This window comes from Rhynchophorus ferrugineus, unplaced genomic scaffold, assembly GCF_030347505.1.
Source record: "Rhynchophorus ferrugineus isolate W39M unplaced genomic scaffold, kcgeb_rfMv2 rfM1, whole genome shotgun sequence".
NCBI lineage: Eukaryota > Metazoa > Arthropoda > Insecta > Coleoptera > Curculionidae > Rhynchophorus > Rhynchophorus ferrugineus.
Genome location: NW_027472580.1, coordinates 72,837,560 through 72,856,692, shown reverse-complemented (window position 1 = coordinate 72,856,692; position 19,133 = coordinate 72,837,560). Strand labels below are relative to the sequence as shown.

Sequence of the window (19,133 nt, the reverse complement as noted above, 5' to 3'; positions counted from 1 at the left end):
ACGATTGCCAAATTCATCCATTATTGGGTCTTCATCATGATGTAAAGTTTCTGGAATATCACTTGCTGGCGAAACTGTTAAAACCCTGTGGCAAGTCATGATTATGTCATGTGATTTTACGAAGGTGCCCTCTGCTTTTTAATCTTGTCGTTTGTGTTTTGTCTTGCGCCAGTGCCCTACATTAAGTTTTTTTACTGGAGTATTTTTTACTTCTTATTTTAGACGCTATTATAGTACTATTTGATTTTAAGAGTTATCATCTGCTTCTATGAGAATATTTAACCTTATGTGCAAACGCATTTTGGGTATCTATACAGATAAGAGAATAATCCTCACAGATACATTGCGTTTGAATTAAAAATAACTGGAAAGCTCGAATAAATCGTATAATATTTCCTAAAGTTTATTGTATTTAATTACACTTTGCGTCTTAGAACATAAGCTAAGTTTTCTAAAAGATTTCTATTCAATATAATAGCTAATATGCACGAACGATCTGCTTACTGAATAGGTGTTTAATTAGCGTCATGTATGGCACGTTAACAGTATAATCAAGCATAACTGATGTATACTCGTACTGAATTTGTTGTTGCTATTCAGAAAATGTATAGTTAATTCGATTGTTATGAAATATTATAAACGGTACATACTGGTAATATTGTAATAATTTTGTTTACATATTAACAATTTGGCTTTAAGAATTCTGTATTAGTCTTTCCAATCTATCCTAAATAAAAATTCATCATACGGTTACATACGGTAACTCTATGGAATGTATGTTTTTAAATTCATTTCATTCCATGTTAGTATATTCTTAAAATAGAGATACAAGTTTATTAAATTGTTCTTATGTCTAGTAATATGTTAGTCGAAACATTACCGTTGTTTTTAATGACTCTATAAATTAAATTCTACGTCCATAGAACGTGCTTTTAAGCTATCCAAGAACAAGAACAAGAAGATCATTTGACATAGCTAAGGAAATGCTATTTAACAATGCGAAATCCCATAAATCATTCATACTCGCAATATTCTTGAAAGCAAGGTAAACAATTAGCGTATTAATATATATTCTAAACATGTTCTAAATATTTTAAGATTTCTCAAATAATTAAGTCTAACTAACTGGCAGAACAAGATATTCAAATTATTTGAGAAACTACTGTTAAAATCTATTAAACCATTTATAAAAATACCATTTCCAGTTTAGATTTCGAAATCAGCACTCAATAATCTACCAAGTTCACAGGGTATTTGAAGGCGTTCAAAAAAAGAAACACTGTCCTGCAGTATTCCTGGCCGTCTTACAAACTTTTGACCAGATAAAGCATTTGGAACTAATCTACAAGATGAGTAAATTGCTACCGCGGAACTATTGTCAACTACTGGAATCGTATCTTTTCGAAAAATTTCGCATGAAGGGGCATTCTCTCAACACTTAAAACTATTTCGGATGGAGTTATGGTAGTGTCTCGGGACCCTTCTTGTATCCACCGTACACTGCTGATATCGCAATAACAAAATAAATAGTTGTTGGCCGTTAAACATTTGCCGACAACACATTATGGTAAAAGATATATCTGCGCCTATAGAAAAAGTACAAGTGTCAACTAACAAGACATTCAAATGGACTAGAGACTAGAAAATACAGCTTAATAGCTCCAAATCTCTTCATTTTAATTTATGTCACTTAACGGGCGCCCGATTCCTCAGCAGAATCAGCTAAATACTCAGGCATCCACCTCGATGGTAGAAAATTGGAAACATCATGTTAGACAAAAAGCAGAGCAAATAAGACTCAAAATCAAGTCAAACTCAAATAAAACTGTATTGGTAGTCGAAAGATACTATCAATTTAACCTAAAATTAAAATGTTTGGTTTATCAGTCAATAATAAAGCAAATTTGTACAAACCAGCTGGTAATCCAACACTACCAAAACAACGTTCTAAAATCAATTATCAATGTTTATCGCTAGGTAACCAACGAAGAGCTACACGATGATCTCGAAATCAAATAGATTTCAAGATTTCACCTTGAAATATGAAATAGGGTTACTAAATCACAGCAACGTGGAAGCAATACAGCTACCGGACAAAACAGATTGAAATCAGAAAACTGAAGTGAACCAAACAACACGAAATTGTATAGTGTAAAGTGTTACTCTTAAATTTAGCTTAAGTGGTGAGATTCTATTTTAATTTGTATGTATTAATTGTATATATTAATCCAGTACTCGCCTTGCTTGTTTATTAATGCAAGTATATCAGAACAGCAATATTAGTAATTACTCAGGATGCGGCAAAACTTTTCATTCAAGCTAAAAAGCGTATCCTTCTCAACTCTTACAACATGTAGCCGAACGTCATCATGCAATGACTTTATGTCTCTTACTCAGTGTTGCTGATCTTTTTATTGCAACCATACGTCGTTCGATTTGTTGAATTGACATTGCAAGATAGGTCCATCATCAGCCATAATCACTATAGAAAACTCTTTTGACCTGAAAAGCAATAAAACCGCCATTTTAAAATGACTCGAAATGGCATTTTCACCTAATTTGTGTGGTAGCCATTTCCCTCCATTTTTTCGCACCTGGAAAGAGAAATATTAACTGCTCAGCTTACTGAGAATTTGATCTTGGCTTTAGTTCAATAAGATATTTTTGGTACTCCAAGTCAAACGAAAATCGACAATTGGAACATGAAGGATCAGCCTCGTCTTAAGCTTATGAAAATGTCATATGGGCTTCGGTAGTAGATTTCTTCAAATTAATTAACAGAAGTAATGAATGTCGAAAATTAAATTTTGAGATTTCCATAATTAGCATTAGATGCTAATTATGCACTGAATCATTACATACTTTTAAATAGAAAATTATTATTTTATATAGAGTAATGTCAAAACCATCGAATTTATCAGGATATGCTGTTTAACAGTTTTGTATATTGGTATTTCGCATATTCCCCAATATATGTCACTGATTAAAATACATAGATATAACAGGTCAATTGAAAAGTCGCCGACCTCACACATGGATGGCGCTACTAGAATTAAATCCATATGTTTTTTAGTTAGCCATAACCCTCAAAAGATGCGTGTATAAATTTGACAGCTGTCGGATCATTAATTTGTGAATTATACCATTTTGTGTGAAAAAACTTTTGTTATTGTGAAAAAAATGGATAAAAAGGAATTTCGCGTGTTGATAAAATATTACTTTTTGAAGCGAAAAAATACAATTGAAGCAAAAACTTGGCTTGATGCCGAGTTTTCGGATACTGCCTCAGAAAAATCAACCATCAACGATTGGTATGCTAAGTTTAGACGTGGTGAAATCAGCACCAAAGACAGTGAAGGCAGTGGACGCCCAAAAGAGATTGTTACCGATGAAAACATCCATAAAATGATTTTGAATGGCCGTAAATTGAAATCGAATAAAATAGCAGACACTCTAAAGATATCAACTGAACGTATACATCATATTATTCACGAATATTTGGGTATGAAAAAAATCTGTGCAAAGTGGGTGCCGCGCTAGCTCACTTTTGACTAAAAACGGTTGATGATTCTGAGCAGTGTTTGAAGATGATCAAGCGTAATAAACCCGAGCTTTTGCGTCGATGTGTGACAATGGATAAAACATGGCTCCATAATTTCACTCCGAAGTCCAATCGACAGTCATCCAAGTGCACTGCACATGATGAACCAGCTCCAAAGCGTTGGACAACGCAACAGTCGACTGGCAAGGTTATGGCGTCTGTATTTCGGGATGCGCATGGAATAATTTTCATTGACCACCTTAAAAAAGGAAGGACCATCAACAGCGACTATTACATAGCGTTATTGGACCGTTTGAAGGACGACATCGCCGAAAAACGGCCGCATTTGAAGAAAAAGAAAGTGCTGCTTCACCAAGACAATGCCAATGTGACACAGTATCACAAGTCAGTGAAAACGATGACAAAAATCATGAATTGGACTTCGAGTTGCTTCCCCATCCACTGTATTCTCCAGATCTGGCACCCAGCGACTATTTCCTGTTCTGAAATCTCAAAAGAATGCTCGCTGGGAAGAAATTTTCGTGGAATAAAGAGGTGAACCTATTTTTAAGAAAAGGACAAATCGTACTACAAAAATGGTGTCGAAAAGTTGGCGGGTCGCTATAATCAGTGTATCACCCTTGAAGGGTATTATGTTGAATAAAAAAAAATTGCCAAAAAAATGTGTAATGTAAGCCGGGGACTTTTCAATTGACCTGTTACATATATGAAAAATAACAGTATTTTATCTAATATACTTACTCATTAAGAGTAAAATCACTAATAAATAAATATATAAAAAGCAAATAATATCTATAAAACCATATATAATATCTATAATACAAAAAATATATAATTACTAAAAAAGGCGGTGATTCCTTATACTTTCTAAATAATGATGATTGCATTCAAATGTTTATTTTTCTATGGAACACTTCTTTTAAACTATTCTAAATCTACGTGAACGTTTAAAAGTAGTTCTACAGCGATCGCTTATGGTTCATTAAGAGCATAATCAGACAACTGTTTTGTTATATAGTACTCCTAACGGTACATTCGTCGTAATATTCCACGGATTTTAAGCGATATTCGACAAATAGGGGCCTATTATGAGGTCTTTATATGTCTTTGGCGGAAATTTAATTTAATTATAGACACGCCGATTTCTCTTTAACGGTTTCCTATTCACTTTTATATATTGTCGGAGAAACAATAGTGAAAATAAAATATGTAATATTAGATGTATGGTTACATTCTGGTTGTTTGGCACCAGATGGCTCCACATTATTCACATTGACTACTATGTTTTTATGAATCATTAATCATATATAGGTGACATACGAGGATAAGGTGGAAAGTTGTCGGTCCTACAATAACTGCGATTTTCGGTTATAATTTATTTTATTTTTCTATATAACATCAATATTGTTGAAGTTCAGATAAATAATATATAATAATAAATTCAGACAAATATAGAAGAAATTCAGATAAAAGCGTTCATCTACGACATTCTCAACTTCTTCAGTGGTGCGAGTCGCTTCCCAGAAACAAATTTGGACTCAAACAAAATTCTACGGGTTGCAAATTAGTAAAATGAGAGAACGAGCGAGGAAATCGTACCCTAAATCCCGTAGTTTTTCAATTGCCAAGACACCCTTGTGTTAAGATGCCTCTTCTCGCGAGTATAAATTAGATAGAAATCTTACGGCTTTGTGCATGCGCACATTCGGCTATTCTTATTTTTGTTTTGTCAGTAAACTTTCGGTTGGCACTTGGTCTTTTGACAAACTCCACAAAATATAAAAACAAACGCAACAATATATAAAACAGCCAAAAATGATAATTGTATTCGTCCAATTCCATGTATTACATTATATTAAATATTATTGGAGAAAAATGTTCATTAATTTATATCATACATCAAAGAACAAAAACTTAAGTGTATTTCCATTTAATTCATTACATTATACGGATAATGAAACATTTTTGTATTTGTTATACGATAAAAATTATCAGACTGTTTGACTCCACCTAATTCAGCTATATGAATACCCGGAAAACACTAACAGCATGAAGTTAGTAGAAGAGCTGCTAGCTAGTCAAGAAAGTTGAACTAATATTCGCCTGTAATTGTTCTGTCATTTTCAAGTTAATTAATTAACAGGCTCCCATCTTTCATCTACGGTGAAGCGTTACGCACTGCGCGTCTCGCAACTTAAGATCGACACCGCAATAATTCCATGGCTGGATAACGTCACGTACCTAGGTCTCCACTTCGACCGACGGTTCGGTTGGCATTCCCAAATCCAGAAAGCAATCCAAAAAGCTTCGGGGATAGCAAATCTGCTATCTTCTCTGATCTGCCCTTCTAGCAGACTTCCCATCCCCATCAAATGCTTATTTTACAAGATGTTAATTCGGTCCGTACTCCTCTACGGATCTAATGTCTACTTCAAGTTTGTTACACCCAACCAGGTCAAACGGCTTCAAGTTTTCCAAAATAAGCTCCTCAGGAGAATATTAAACGCTCCATGGTTTGTCAGAAATAATCAAATTCATAGGGAAACTGACACTCCAGAAATCAAGCACTTCATATCTCAATCATTCCACAAACAATAACTCAGCTCAAGTTCTTCTGAAAACGCGCTTGTTCACGAGCTGGTCGGCATGCTAGGAGCTTAGCACAGCTTCACCGCTAAGCTCCCCCCCTTTACCAGGCTGAAACGGCCTCATCCGCCGCTACAGTCATAACTTTCGCCCCCATATAACAGTATCCAGTTGTGTGTTAACTCAGGTTCGCGAATCAATAGAATCGCCGAGCCCTCGTGCCCAATAACGGCTGCCCGATCAGCGGGTACCATATCCCAAATTTAATGCAGTAGCAGTAGCGATCCACAGGGGTCAACTGTGAGGCGGTTTCGGTTTAGTGTATTGGTACGCCCAGAGACAGTGCCACATAACCCGGTCCAACTTGTCACTCCAGGGCAAGTCTCCGCGACCAGGTATGCGTCATGCATTCCACCGCCTCGTTTTAGGCCAGAAAAAAAAACAAAACTTAGAATAAGCTCTATAAATCCCTTTAGAAAATAATGGAATAATGGAATAAAAACACATTGGTGGAATTTACGACATATGCTCAGAATAGTAACACTAAAGTATTCAATTTTCTCAGAACAGTATCCTTATTGGATCTGTTAGGCCATAACATTACCATAACATTGAATTTAGTTAGAATCTGAATGTAAATCTTTGTCAAAAATACAAAAACAGTAACTTTTTAAAAACATAATATATTATAAAAACAGCCAACATATATGCAACAATTCGTAAGGAAATACCTGGTTTATTGAAGATAATAATTAAGATTATCATAATAAAGATTATCATTGTATCAAGACATCGTGGGCTTGCAGGTTAAACTAAAGAAACTTCTCCCTCATCCGGACTATCAGCTACTAAAATCCTATCTCACTGACAGACATTTTATTGTAAATCAAGGCGATGAACATACCGAATTAAATCCCATATATTCAGGAGTTCCGCAAGGTAGTGTACTGGGTCCAGTACTGTATCTTCTGTATACGGCTGATCTGCCCACCACAAAAATAACTACTGTGGCAACATATGCAGACGATACAGCAATCTTAGCATCCCATGAAGATCTAGACACAGCATCAATAAACCTACAAACCCACCTGGAGCAAATACAATTATGGTTGAAGACATGGCGCATTAGAGCCAATGAATCAAAATCCACGCATATAACGTTTACCCTGCGTAGAAGAACATGTCCACCAGTAAATATCAATCATCGTCAACTCCCCCAAGCAGAGCATGTTAAATATCTTGGTATGCATTTAGATCGACGCCTAACCTGGAAGAAGCACATACTCTCTAAACGGAAACAACTAGGACTAAAATTATATCAAATGTATTGGCTCATTGGGCGCAAATCCAAGTTATCATTAGATAACAAGGTATTGCTGTATGAGTCTATACTCAAGCCCATTTGGACATATGGAATTCAACTATGGGGTACCGCTAGCAAATCTAATATATCCATCATTCAACGGTTCCAAAATAAGGTGTTGCGTGCCATTGTTGATGCTCCGTACTATATTTCAAATAAAGTAATACAACGCGATATTCCTCTAGAACCTATAACGAGTTTAATCCAACGTGTTTGTGTGAAGTACTTCGAAAGAGTGTCAGTACATCCCAATGTACTCGCTAACCAGCTAAATATGCGACGTGATAGTGTAGTGCGTAGACTAAAACGTTTAACACCACCTGATCTGATTACTGGACATAAGTAGAGTTTAGAATAAGCATTAGAATAAGACTAATTAATTAAGATAATATTTTATACAGAAGATTGCTTAATGAAGTGATTTTCTACATGCCATGTATATATAATATAAACAGAAGAAATACTTATTGCCAGTAGGGCAGATTGTGGACTCACGAAGAGTAATAAAAAAAAATAAAAAAAATTAAAAAAAAAAGACATCGTGCACTCAAATACAGCTCATAAAGATTCGGAATGATCACTAAAATTAAAGTAAAAATTATTCGAGAGATTAATTTTTCTTAATTTGAACCATCTGCTCGATCCAGCACCATCTCGCTTTATCTACTGTTCGACAATTTTCTCACAGTTCGACAGAAAACTTTAATCTTTAATATATCTTTACTGATGACATAAACATATTGGCCATAAAACCAGATATAAACAAGAACCCTTACACTATAGACTCCAGAGTTGAAAAAATATCAACACAAAAGTGTAGTAAATAACCATCTTTTCTAATCTTATATATAAAAATGAATCGCAAAATATGTTCCTAAGCGCATAACTCAACAACGCCTGGACCAATTTGGCCAAATCTTTTTTTAAAATGTTCGTTGAAGTTCAGGGATGGTTTTTACGGCGAGAAAAATTAGAATTATTGCTGGAAAAACCCTAAAAATAGCCCTTTTTGTTTGAATTTGTTTCGTGTATCAGTTGACAATTCATCTGTCATCTGTCAAAAGTCATCTGTAACAGACAACTTTTTTTTTTTAAATTTGATATGACTTGAACTCAAATCCTTTTAATCCGTACGAATTGTTTTATTTATTTAAAATTTTTTATTTGTTTAAAATTTAATTCAAATTTTAAATAAATAAAACAATTCGTACGGCTTAAAAGGATTTGAGTTCAAGTCATATCAAATTTAAAAAAAAAAGTTGTCTGTTACAGATGACTTTTGACAGATGACAGATGAATTGTCAAGTGATACACGAAACAAATTCGTATATCGTGTTTTGTGCAGAGTGTTTAGTTAGTTAGTGTTTGTTTAGTTCGTGATTAGTGAAAAAATAATTTATATTTGATATGCCTCCTATAAGACGAAGCAATTTAGGTAGAAGAACCAGAAATGCTATAAACCAAGCTAATTACCGATCTAATCGTACTGCACAAGAACGTGACGACGGAAATGAACGTGAAAGAATTCGGATATCACAAACGCGTGAAGCGCGAGCGCGACATTCAACTAATAATCGCGCAAGTTTGAATCCAGCTGCTTTCAGTTACGATGTGTCAATTGACTACAGTAACTACTAATGTGTTGTTATTGGTTCTATGAACTTGGTTTGCTCACACTGTAAGGCATTAAAATACAAAAAGGATGCCAATGGATTGTGTTGCGCAAATGGTAAAGTGAAATTGATACCATTGGATCCACCACCAGAACCATTGTACTCATTGGTTTCAGGAATAGGAACAGATTCTATACACTTTTTGACACATATTCAACAATATAACAATTGCTTTCAAATGACTTCATTTGGGGCAACAAATGCAGTTCGGGAAAATTTTATGCCAACTTTCAAGGTATGTATTATAGCAGTTACTCATAATTATTTTAGCGAACAAAATTTTCTGTCACCAAAGTTAAGATGTGTTACTAATCTTCAATTTCTTAATCATTACGAAATATATCACTTAGTCATCATATTATATGGTGATTCAGTTTCAGTGACACTTTTATTATATTTTATATTTGATAGATATTAGTTAAAACTAAATATATACTTTTTAAGATCAAATATTATTTAAGTTTGATCATTGACAATCCATTAATTTATACCACACCATAATATTTTTTTTATTTACAGATACAAGGGCAAATATATCACAGAGCAGGTTCACTGTTACCAGTGTCAGATAGCGACAACAAATTCCTGCAAATTTATTTTATGGGCAATTCACCACAAGAAATTGATCTGCGTTGTGCACATAACAATTTAGTAAAAAGGTCTATTGTAGAACAATTACAAACTTTATTTCATCAACACAATCAATTGATTATATTGTTTAAAACTGCCCTGGATCTGATGCCATCCGATAATCACAAAATTGTAATCAGAGCTGATAAAACACCTGCAGGTCAACATACAAGACGTTTTAATGCACCAACTATTGATGAAGTTGCTATCGTTGTAGTTGGAGAAAACTTGGAATCCCGTGATATTGTTTTACATCGTCGGAATTTTCAATTACAACCTATAAAGGAAACACACCGCTCATATGATGCACTGCAATATCCCATTATATTTTGGCAAGGTGAAGATGGCTACGATTTATCAATAAAAATGATAAATCCCATTACAGGTAACTAAAATATTAGTTTAGCTATGGCGATAATATCTCAGTCACTATATTATGTATTTGAATGTTATTAAAACAAAATCTGTTTACAGGTTCTGAAACCAACAAAAAAGTCAGTTCAATGAACTATTATTCATACCGCCTAATGATTCGGGAAAATGCAGATAATCACATATTGAAATGTCGGCGATTATATCACAAATATGTTGATGACATGTATGTTAAAATTGAAACGGAGAGATTAACATTCATCAGGTTGAATCAAACCAAACTCCGATCTGAAGAGTATATTCACCTTCGAGATGCGATTAATACTGATGGAAATGCACAGAATGTCGGTCGGATGACTATTCTTCCAGCAACATACATCGGAAGCCCTCGGCATATGCACGAATATGCTCAAGATGCCATGTCGTATGTTCGTCATTATGGTACAGCAGATTTGTTCATCACATTTACATGCAATCCGCAATGGATAGAAATTAAGCAGGAGTTATTACCTGGGAAATCATCCATTGATCGTCATGATATTACAGCCAGAGTCTTTAGACAAAAGTTGAAATCTTTAATGAATTTCATCGTAAAACATAATGTGTTTGGTGAGACCCGCTGCTGGATGTATTCTGTGGAGTGGCAGAAACGAGGATTGCCACATGCACACATTTTGATTTGGTTGGTTGAAAAGATAAGGCCAAATGAAGTTGATGCAGTGATATCAGCTGAAATCCCTAATGTACAAGTAGATCCTGGATTGCATGAGGTAGTTATCAAAAACATGATACATGGTCCCTGTGGAACTCTTAATCAAAATTCACCGTGTATGATGGATGGTAAATGTTCAAAACGATATCCACGGACATTAATATCGGAAACAATTACTGGTAATGACGGTTATCCATTGTATCGTCGCAGATCGACAGCAGACAATGGAAAATCAACAATTGTCAAATTAAATTAACAAGATATTGAAATAGATAATCGTTGGATTGTTCCATATTCACCCATTTTATCAAAGACATTCAAAGCACACATCAACGTTGAATCTTGCCATTCAGTGAAATCGATTAAATACATTTGCAAATATGTAACCAAAGGGAGTGATATGGCTGTGATTGGAATTGGTGCAGAGAATTCTAATGATGAAGTTACCCAATACCAAATGGGCCGCTATGTCAGTAGTAATGAAGCAGTTTGGCGAATATTTTCTTTTCCTATTCATGAGAGACACCCTTCTGTTGTTCACTTAGCTGTGCATTTAGAAAATGGACAAAGAGTGTATTTTACAGCACAGAACGCAGTACAAAGAGCTGCTCAGCCACCATCTACTACATTAACCAGTTTTTTTGAGACATGCCAAAACGATGATTTCGCACAAACATTGCTATATTCTGAAATGCCAAAATATTATACCTGGAATCAATCCTCAAGGAGATTTATACGACGGAAACAAGGAAAACCAGTTCCAGGATATACAGATGTATATTCCACCGATGCGATTGGCCGGATTTATTCAGTACATCCAAGCAATGATGAATGTTTTTATTTACGACTGCTATTAGTCAATGTACGTGGCCCAACATCATTCCAACAGTTACGAACTGTTGATGGTGAATTGTGTGGATCCTACAGAGAAGCCTGTCAACGTTTGCAATTGCTTGAAAATGACGCTCATTGGGATCAAACTCTCAATGATGCTGTAATATCATCACACGCTCATCAAATACGAACATTGTTTTCTATAATCATATCTACATGCTTCCCATCAAACCCAATTGATTTGTGGATGAAGTACAAAGATTATATGTGTGATGATATTTTGTATCAAATACGGAATAGAATGGGAAATCCAAATATACAAATCAGTGAAGAAATTTACAATGAAGCATTGATTTCAATTGAGGACATGTGCTTGATAATGTCAAACAAACTATTAATTCAATTAGGCCTGACCGCGCCCAATCGTCCAATGCATGACGCTTTTAACCAAGAGTTGCATCGAGAAAGACTGTATGATCTCAACGCTTTGAAAGAATAAATTCAAACAAATCTTCCACTGTTAAATGAACAACAGAAGTATGTATTTGAAACTCTTATGAAAGTAACAAATGATGAAACTGGAGGGATTTATTTCTTAGATGCACCTGGTGGTACAGGAAAAACTTTTTTTATTTCATTAATATTAGCAACAATTCGCTCACAAAATAAAATTGCACTTGCACTCGCTTCGTCGGGAATCGCAGCAACTTTGCTTGAAGGTGGTCGAACAGCCCATTCAGCACTAAAATTGCCATTAAATATGCAAAGCAATGAAACTCCAACCTGCAACGTTTCGAAGAACTCTGCAATGGCAAAGGTTTTGCAGCAATGTAAATTGATTGTTTGGGATGAATGCACGATGGCACATAAAAAATCTTTGGAGGCTTTAGACAGAACCTTAAAAGATCTACGTAGCAATAATAACCGATTTGGTGGTGCAATGATTTTATTAGCAGGAGATTTTCGTCAAACATTGCCAGTGATTCCACGATCAACGCCAGCTGATGAACTCAATGCATGTCTAAAGTCCTCCAATTTGTGGAAACATGTTAAAGTACTTCATTTAAGCAAGAATATGCGTGTCGAGTTGCAAAATGACCAATCTGGAAACATATTCTCTAAACAACTCATTGACATTGGTAATGGCAAATTTCCTATAGACATGTTGACGGCTTGCTTTTGCTATGACTATAAACAAGTCCCAGGGGCAATCATTAAGTGTTTGTGGTATTAATCTAGAAAACCCATGTTTCTCACATGGTCAATTGTATGTTGCCTGTTCCCGTGTTGGAAAACCATCAGATTTGTTTATCTATGCGCCAGGTAATCAAACAAAAAACATCGTATACCACAAAGCAATATAATGATAATAATAATAATAATTATGATTCACATGATTAACAATAAAGCGATTACTTACTTTTCAATCCTTATATATGTTTTATTTAATTATTTTTTATTCACAACGCCCTATCACCAGGGTGATGGTTCTGTTCAGGAGAATTTTTTAAAATACGTAGGCACAAAAACTGCCACATTACAAATCTTTTTGACAGGACGAAGTCTGTCGGGTCAGCTAGTCTTATATAAAAATGAATCGCAAAATGTGTTGGTAAGCGCATAACTCAACAACGCCTGGACCAATTTGGCCAAATCTTTTTTTAAAATGTTCGTTGAAGTTCAAGGATGGTTTTTACGGCGAGAAAAATTATAATTATTGCTGGAAAATCCTAAAAATAGCCCTTTTCTTTTTCCCATACAAATGATTTGTAACTAAAACGTAGTCAATTTGAGCTTTATTGCTATGGTATAAAGTTCATATTAAATTACAAGCACTCACTGTTGTCTAAGCAATGTAGGTGTGTTCCTAACGTCAAAGATCATATCTATCAAAACAATGTGGGTGTGTGCGTTGGAGCACAGAATACATAGTTGGAGGAGTTTAATGTCGCGTTCCGAAACTCGCGTTTCTTTTGTATTAGTTTCGGCACGCGAGATAAAATGCATCAGTTTCCACGTCATTACATCAGTCAAACAAAAATCGCGTTACCAACAGTGTTTTATTATTTTTAATATCCAAATTTTAAATAAATAAAACAATTCGTACGGCTTAAAAGGGTTTGAGTTCAAGTCGTATCAAATTTAAAAAAAAAGTTGTCTGTTACAGATGACTTTTGACAGATGACAGATGAATTGTCAACTGATACACGAAACAAATTCGTATATCGTGTTTTGTGCAGAGTGTTTAGTTAGTTAGTGTTTGCTTAGTTCGTGATTAGTGAAAAAATAATTTATATTTGATATGCCTCCTATAAGACGAAGCAATTTAGGTAGAAGAACCAGAAATGCTATAAACCAAGCTAATTACCGATCTAATCGTACTGCACAAGAACTTGACGACGGAAATGAACGTGAAAGAATTCGGATATCACAAACGCGTCAAGCGCGAGCGCGACATTCAACTAATAATCGCGCAAGTTTGAATCGAGCTGCTTTCAATTACGATGTGTCAATTGACTAGAGTAACTACCAATGTGTTGTTATTGGTTCTATGAACTTGGTTTGCTCACACTGTAAGGCATTAAAATACAAAAACGAAGCCAATGGATTGTGTTGCGCAAATGGTAAAGTGAAATTGATACCATTGGATCCACCACCAGAACCATTGTACTCATTGGTTTCAGGAATAGGAACAGATTCTATACACTTTTTGACACATATTCAACAATATAACAATTGCTTTCAAATGACTTCATTTGGGGCAACAAATGCAGTTCGGGAAAATTTTATGCCAACTTTCAAGGTATGTATTATAGCAGTTACTCATAATTATTTTAGCGAACAAAATTTTCTGTCACCAAAGTTAAGATGTGTTACTAATCTTCAATTTCTTAATCATTACGAAATATATCACTTAGTCATCATATTATATGGTGATTCAGTTTCAGTGACACTTTTATTATATTTTATATTTGATAGATATTAGTTAAAACTAAATATATACTTTTTAAGATCAAATATTATTTAAGTTTGATCATTGACAATCCATTAATTTATACCACACCATAATATTTTTTTTATTTACAGATACAAGGGCAAATATATCACAGAGCAGGTTCACTGTTACCAGTGTCAGATAGCGACAACAAATTCCTGCAAATTTATTTTATGGGCAATTCACCACAAGAAATTGATCTGCGTTGTGCACATAACAATTTAGTAAAAAGGTCTATTGTAGAACAATTACAAACTTTATTTCATCAACACAATCAATTGATTATATTGTTTAAAACTGCCCTGGATCTGATGCCATCCGATAATCACAAAATTGTAATCAGAGCTGATAAAACACCTGCAGGTCAACATACAAGACGTTTTAATGCACCAACTATTGATGAAGTTGCTATCGTTGTAGTTGGAGAAAACTTGGAATCCCGTGATATTGTTTTACATCGTCGGAATTTTCAATTACAACCTATAAAGGAAACACACCGCTCATATGATGCACTGCAATATCCCATTATATTTTGGCAAGGTGAAGATGGCTACGATTTATCAATAAAAATGATAAATCCCATTACAGGTAACTAAAATATTAGTTTAGCTATGGCGATAATATCTCAGTCACTATATTATGTATTTGAATGTTATTAAAACAAAATCTGTTTACAGGTTCTGAAACCAACAAAAAAGTCAGTTCAATGAACTATTATTCATACCGCCTAATGATTCGGGAAAATGAAGATAATCACATATTGAAATGTCGGCGATTATATCACAAATATGTTGTTGACATATATGTTAAAACTGAAACGGAGAGATTAACATTCATCAGGTTGAATCAAACCAAACTCCGATCTGAAGAGTATATTCACCTTCGAGATGCGATTAATACTGATGGAAATGCACAGAATGTCGGTCGGATGACTATTCTTCCAGCAACATACATCGGAAGCCCTCGGCATATGCACGAATATGCTCAAGATGCCATGTCGTATGTTCGTCATTATGGTACAGCAGATTTGTTCATCACATTTACATGCAATCCGCAATGGATAGAAATTAAGCAGGAGTTATTCCCTGGGCAATCACCCATTGATCGTCATGATATTACAGCCAGAGTCTTTAGACAAAAGTTGAAATCTTTAATGAATTTCATCGTAAAACATAATGTGTTTGGTGAGACCCGCTGCTGGATGTATTCTGTGGAGTGGCAGAAACGAGGATTGCCACATGCACACATTTTGATTTGGTTGGTTGAAAAGATAAGGCCAAATGAAGTTGATGCAGTGATATCAGCTGAAATCCCTAATGTACAAGTAGATCCTGGATTGCATGAGGTAGTTATCAAAAACATGATACATGGTCCCTGTGGAACTCTTAATCAAAATTCACCATGTATGATGGATGGTAAATGTTCAAAACGATATCCACGGACATTAATATCGGAAACAATTACTGGTAATGACGGTTATCCATTGTATCGTCGCAGATCGACAGCAGACAATGGAAAATCAACAATTGTCAAATTAAATTAACAAGATATTGAAATAGATAATCGTTGGATTGTTCCATATTCACCCATTTTATCAAAGACATTCAAAGCACACATCAACGTTGAATCTTGCCATTCAGTGAAATCGATTAAATACATTTGCAAATATGTAACCAAAGGGAGTGATATGGTTGTGATTGGAATTGGTGCAGAGAATTCTAATGATGAAGTTACCCAATACCAAATGGGCCGCTATGTCAGTAGTAATGAAGCAGTTTGGCGAATATTTTCTTTTCCTATTCATGAGAGACACCCTTCTGTTGTTCACTTAGCTGTGCATTTAGAAAATGGACAAAGAGTGTATTTTACAGCACAGAACGCAGTACAAAGAGCTGCTCAGCCACCATCTACTACATTAACCAGTTTTTTTGAGACATGCCAAAACGATGATTTCGCACAAACATTGCTATATTCTGAAATGCCAAAATATTATACCTGGAATCAATCCTCAAGGAGATTTATACGACGGAAACAAGGAAAACCAGTTCCAGGATATACAGATGTATATTCCACCGATGCGATTGGCCGGATTTATTCAGTACATCCAAGCAATGATGAATGTTTTTATTTACGACTGCTATTAGTCAATGTACGTGGCCCAACATCATTCCAACAGTTACGAACTGTTGATGGTGAATTGTGTGGATCCTACAGAGAAGCCTGTCAACGTTTGCAATTGCTTGAAAATGACGCTCATTGGGATCAAACTCTCAATGATGCTGTAATATCATCACACGCTCATCAAATACGAACATTGTTTTCTATAATCATATCTACATGCTTCCCATCAAACCCAATTGATTTGTGGATGAAGTACAAAGATTATATGTGTGATGATATTTTGTATCAAATACGGAATAGAATGGGAAATCCAAATATACAAATCAGTGAAGAAATTTACAATGAAGCATTGATTTCAATTGAGGACATGTGCTTGATAATGTCAAACAAACTATTAATTCAATTAGGCCTGACCGCGCCCAATCGTCCAATGCATGACGCTTTTAACCAAGAGTTGCATCGAGAAAGACTGCATGATCTCAACGCTTTGAAAGAATTAATTCAAACAAATCTTCCACTGTTAAATGAACAACAGAAGTATGTATTTGAAACTCTTATGAAAGTAACAAATGATGAAACTGGAGGGATTTACTTCTTAGATGCACCTGGTGGTACAGGAAAAACTTTTTTGATTTCATTAATATTAGCAACAATTCGCTCACAAAATAAAATTGCACTTGCACTCGCTTCGTCGGGAATCGCAGTAACTTTGCTTGAAGGTGGTCGAACAGCCCATTCAGCACTAAAATTGCCATTAAATATGCAAAGCAATGAAACTCCAACCCGCAACGTTTCGAAGAACTCTGCAATGGCAAAGGTTTTGCAGCAATGTAAATTGATTGTTTGGGATGAATGCACGATGGCACATAAAAAATCTTTGGAGGCTTTAGACAGAACCTTAAAAGATCTACGTAGCAATAATAACCGATTTGGTGGTGCAATGATTTTATTAGCAGGAGATTTTCGTCAAACATTGCCAGTGATTCCACGATCAACGCCAGCTGATGAACTCAATGCATGTCTAAAGTCCTCCAATTTGTGGAAACATGTCAAAGTACTTCATTTAAATAAGAATATGCGTGTCGAGTTGCAAAATGACCAATCTGGAAACATATTCTCTAAACAACTCATTGACATTGGTAATGGCAAATTTCCGATAGACATGTTGACTGGCTGCATTAACTTTCCTCAAAGTTTTTGTCAGTTAACTCGATCAAAAGATGAACTTATTCAGAAGGTGTTTCCAGATGTTTCTCAAAATTACAGAAACCATGATTGTTTGAGCGAACGAGCTATACTGGCTGCAAAAAACATAGATGTAAATGAATTAAATTTCAAAATTAAAGAATAAATTACAGGCGAATTGTGGATATATAAATCAGTTGATTCGGCTACTAATCAAGATGATGTAGTCAACTATCCACCGGAATTTTTAAACTCGCTGGATTTGCCAGGATTGCCACCTCACAATCTTCAATTAAAGGTTGGATCGGTGGTTATAATGTTGCGAAATATCAACCAACCGCGTCTTTGCAACGGTACACGGTTAGCGATAAAAAAATTACTAAACAATGTGATAGAAGCAACTATACTCAAAGGAAAGTATAAAGGAGAAGATGTTCTCATACCGCGCATCCCAATGATTCCGACTGATGTGCCATTTGAGTTTAAACGACTACAGTTTCCAGTGCGGCTTGCTTTTGCTATGACTATAAACAAGTCCCAGGGGCAATCATTAAGTGTTTGTGGTATTAATCTAGAAAACCCATGTTTCTCACATGGTCAATTATATGTTGCCTGTTCCCGTATTGGAAAACCATCAGATTTGTTTATCTATGCGCCAGGTAATCAAACAAAAAACATCGTATACCACAAAGCACTATAATAATAATAATAATAATAATTATGATTCACATGATTAACAATAAAGCGATTACTTACTTTTAAATCCTTATATATGTTTTATTTAATTATTTTTTATTCACAACGCCCTATCACTAGGGTGATGGTTCTGTTCAGGAGAATTTTTTAAAATACGTAGGCACAAAAACTGCCACATTACAAATCTTTTCAATCGTCAGCTAGTATTATCAATAAAAATGTGGCTACTATTCAAAGAAAAGCTAGAGAGAATATGTTTTCTAGATTTGTCTTTAAAAACCGAGATAGATTTAGAAGAAGCAACTATAAATATAACAAAAAATATTCAGGCATAGCGTGATGTACGATTCCTAACAGAAATACGTCAAAGATGAAACCACAATTCAGCAGAAAATTTCAGAGAA

At 34.9% G+C, this 19,133-nt stretch overlaps 2 protein-coding genes across 4 annotated transcripts in view; one reads left to right on the top strand and one right to left on the bottom strand.

The window, feature by feature from the left end:
* f (espin protein forked) overlaps positions 1 to 19,133 on the bottom strand; it is a 258,719-nt gene that overhangs the window by 232,397 nt on the left and 7,189 nt on the right. The gene's annotated exons all lie outside the window — the stretch shown is intronic.
* Positions 6,856 to 11,194, top strand: LOC143201180 (uncharacterized). The gene is made up of 4 exons (XM_076412086.1): positions 6,856 to 6,867; positions 9,704 to 9,974; positions 10,032 to 10,199; positions 10,289 to 11,194. Exons 1-4 carry the CDS (start codon positions 6,856 to 6,858, stop codon positions 11,152 to 11,154), a joined length of 1,317 nt encoding a protein of 438 aa, XP_076268201.1. The 3' UTR covers positions 11,155 to 11,194.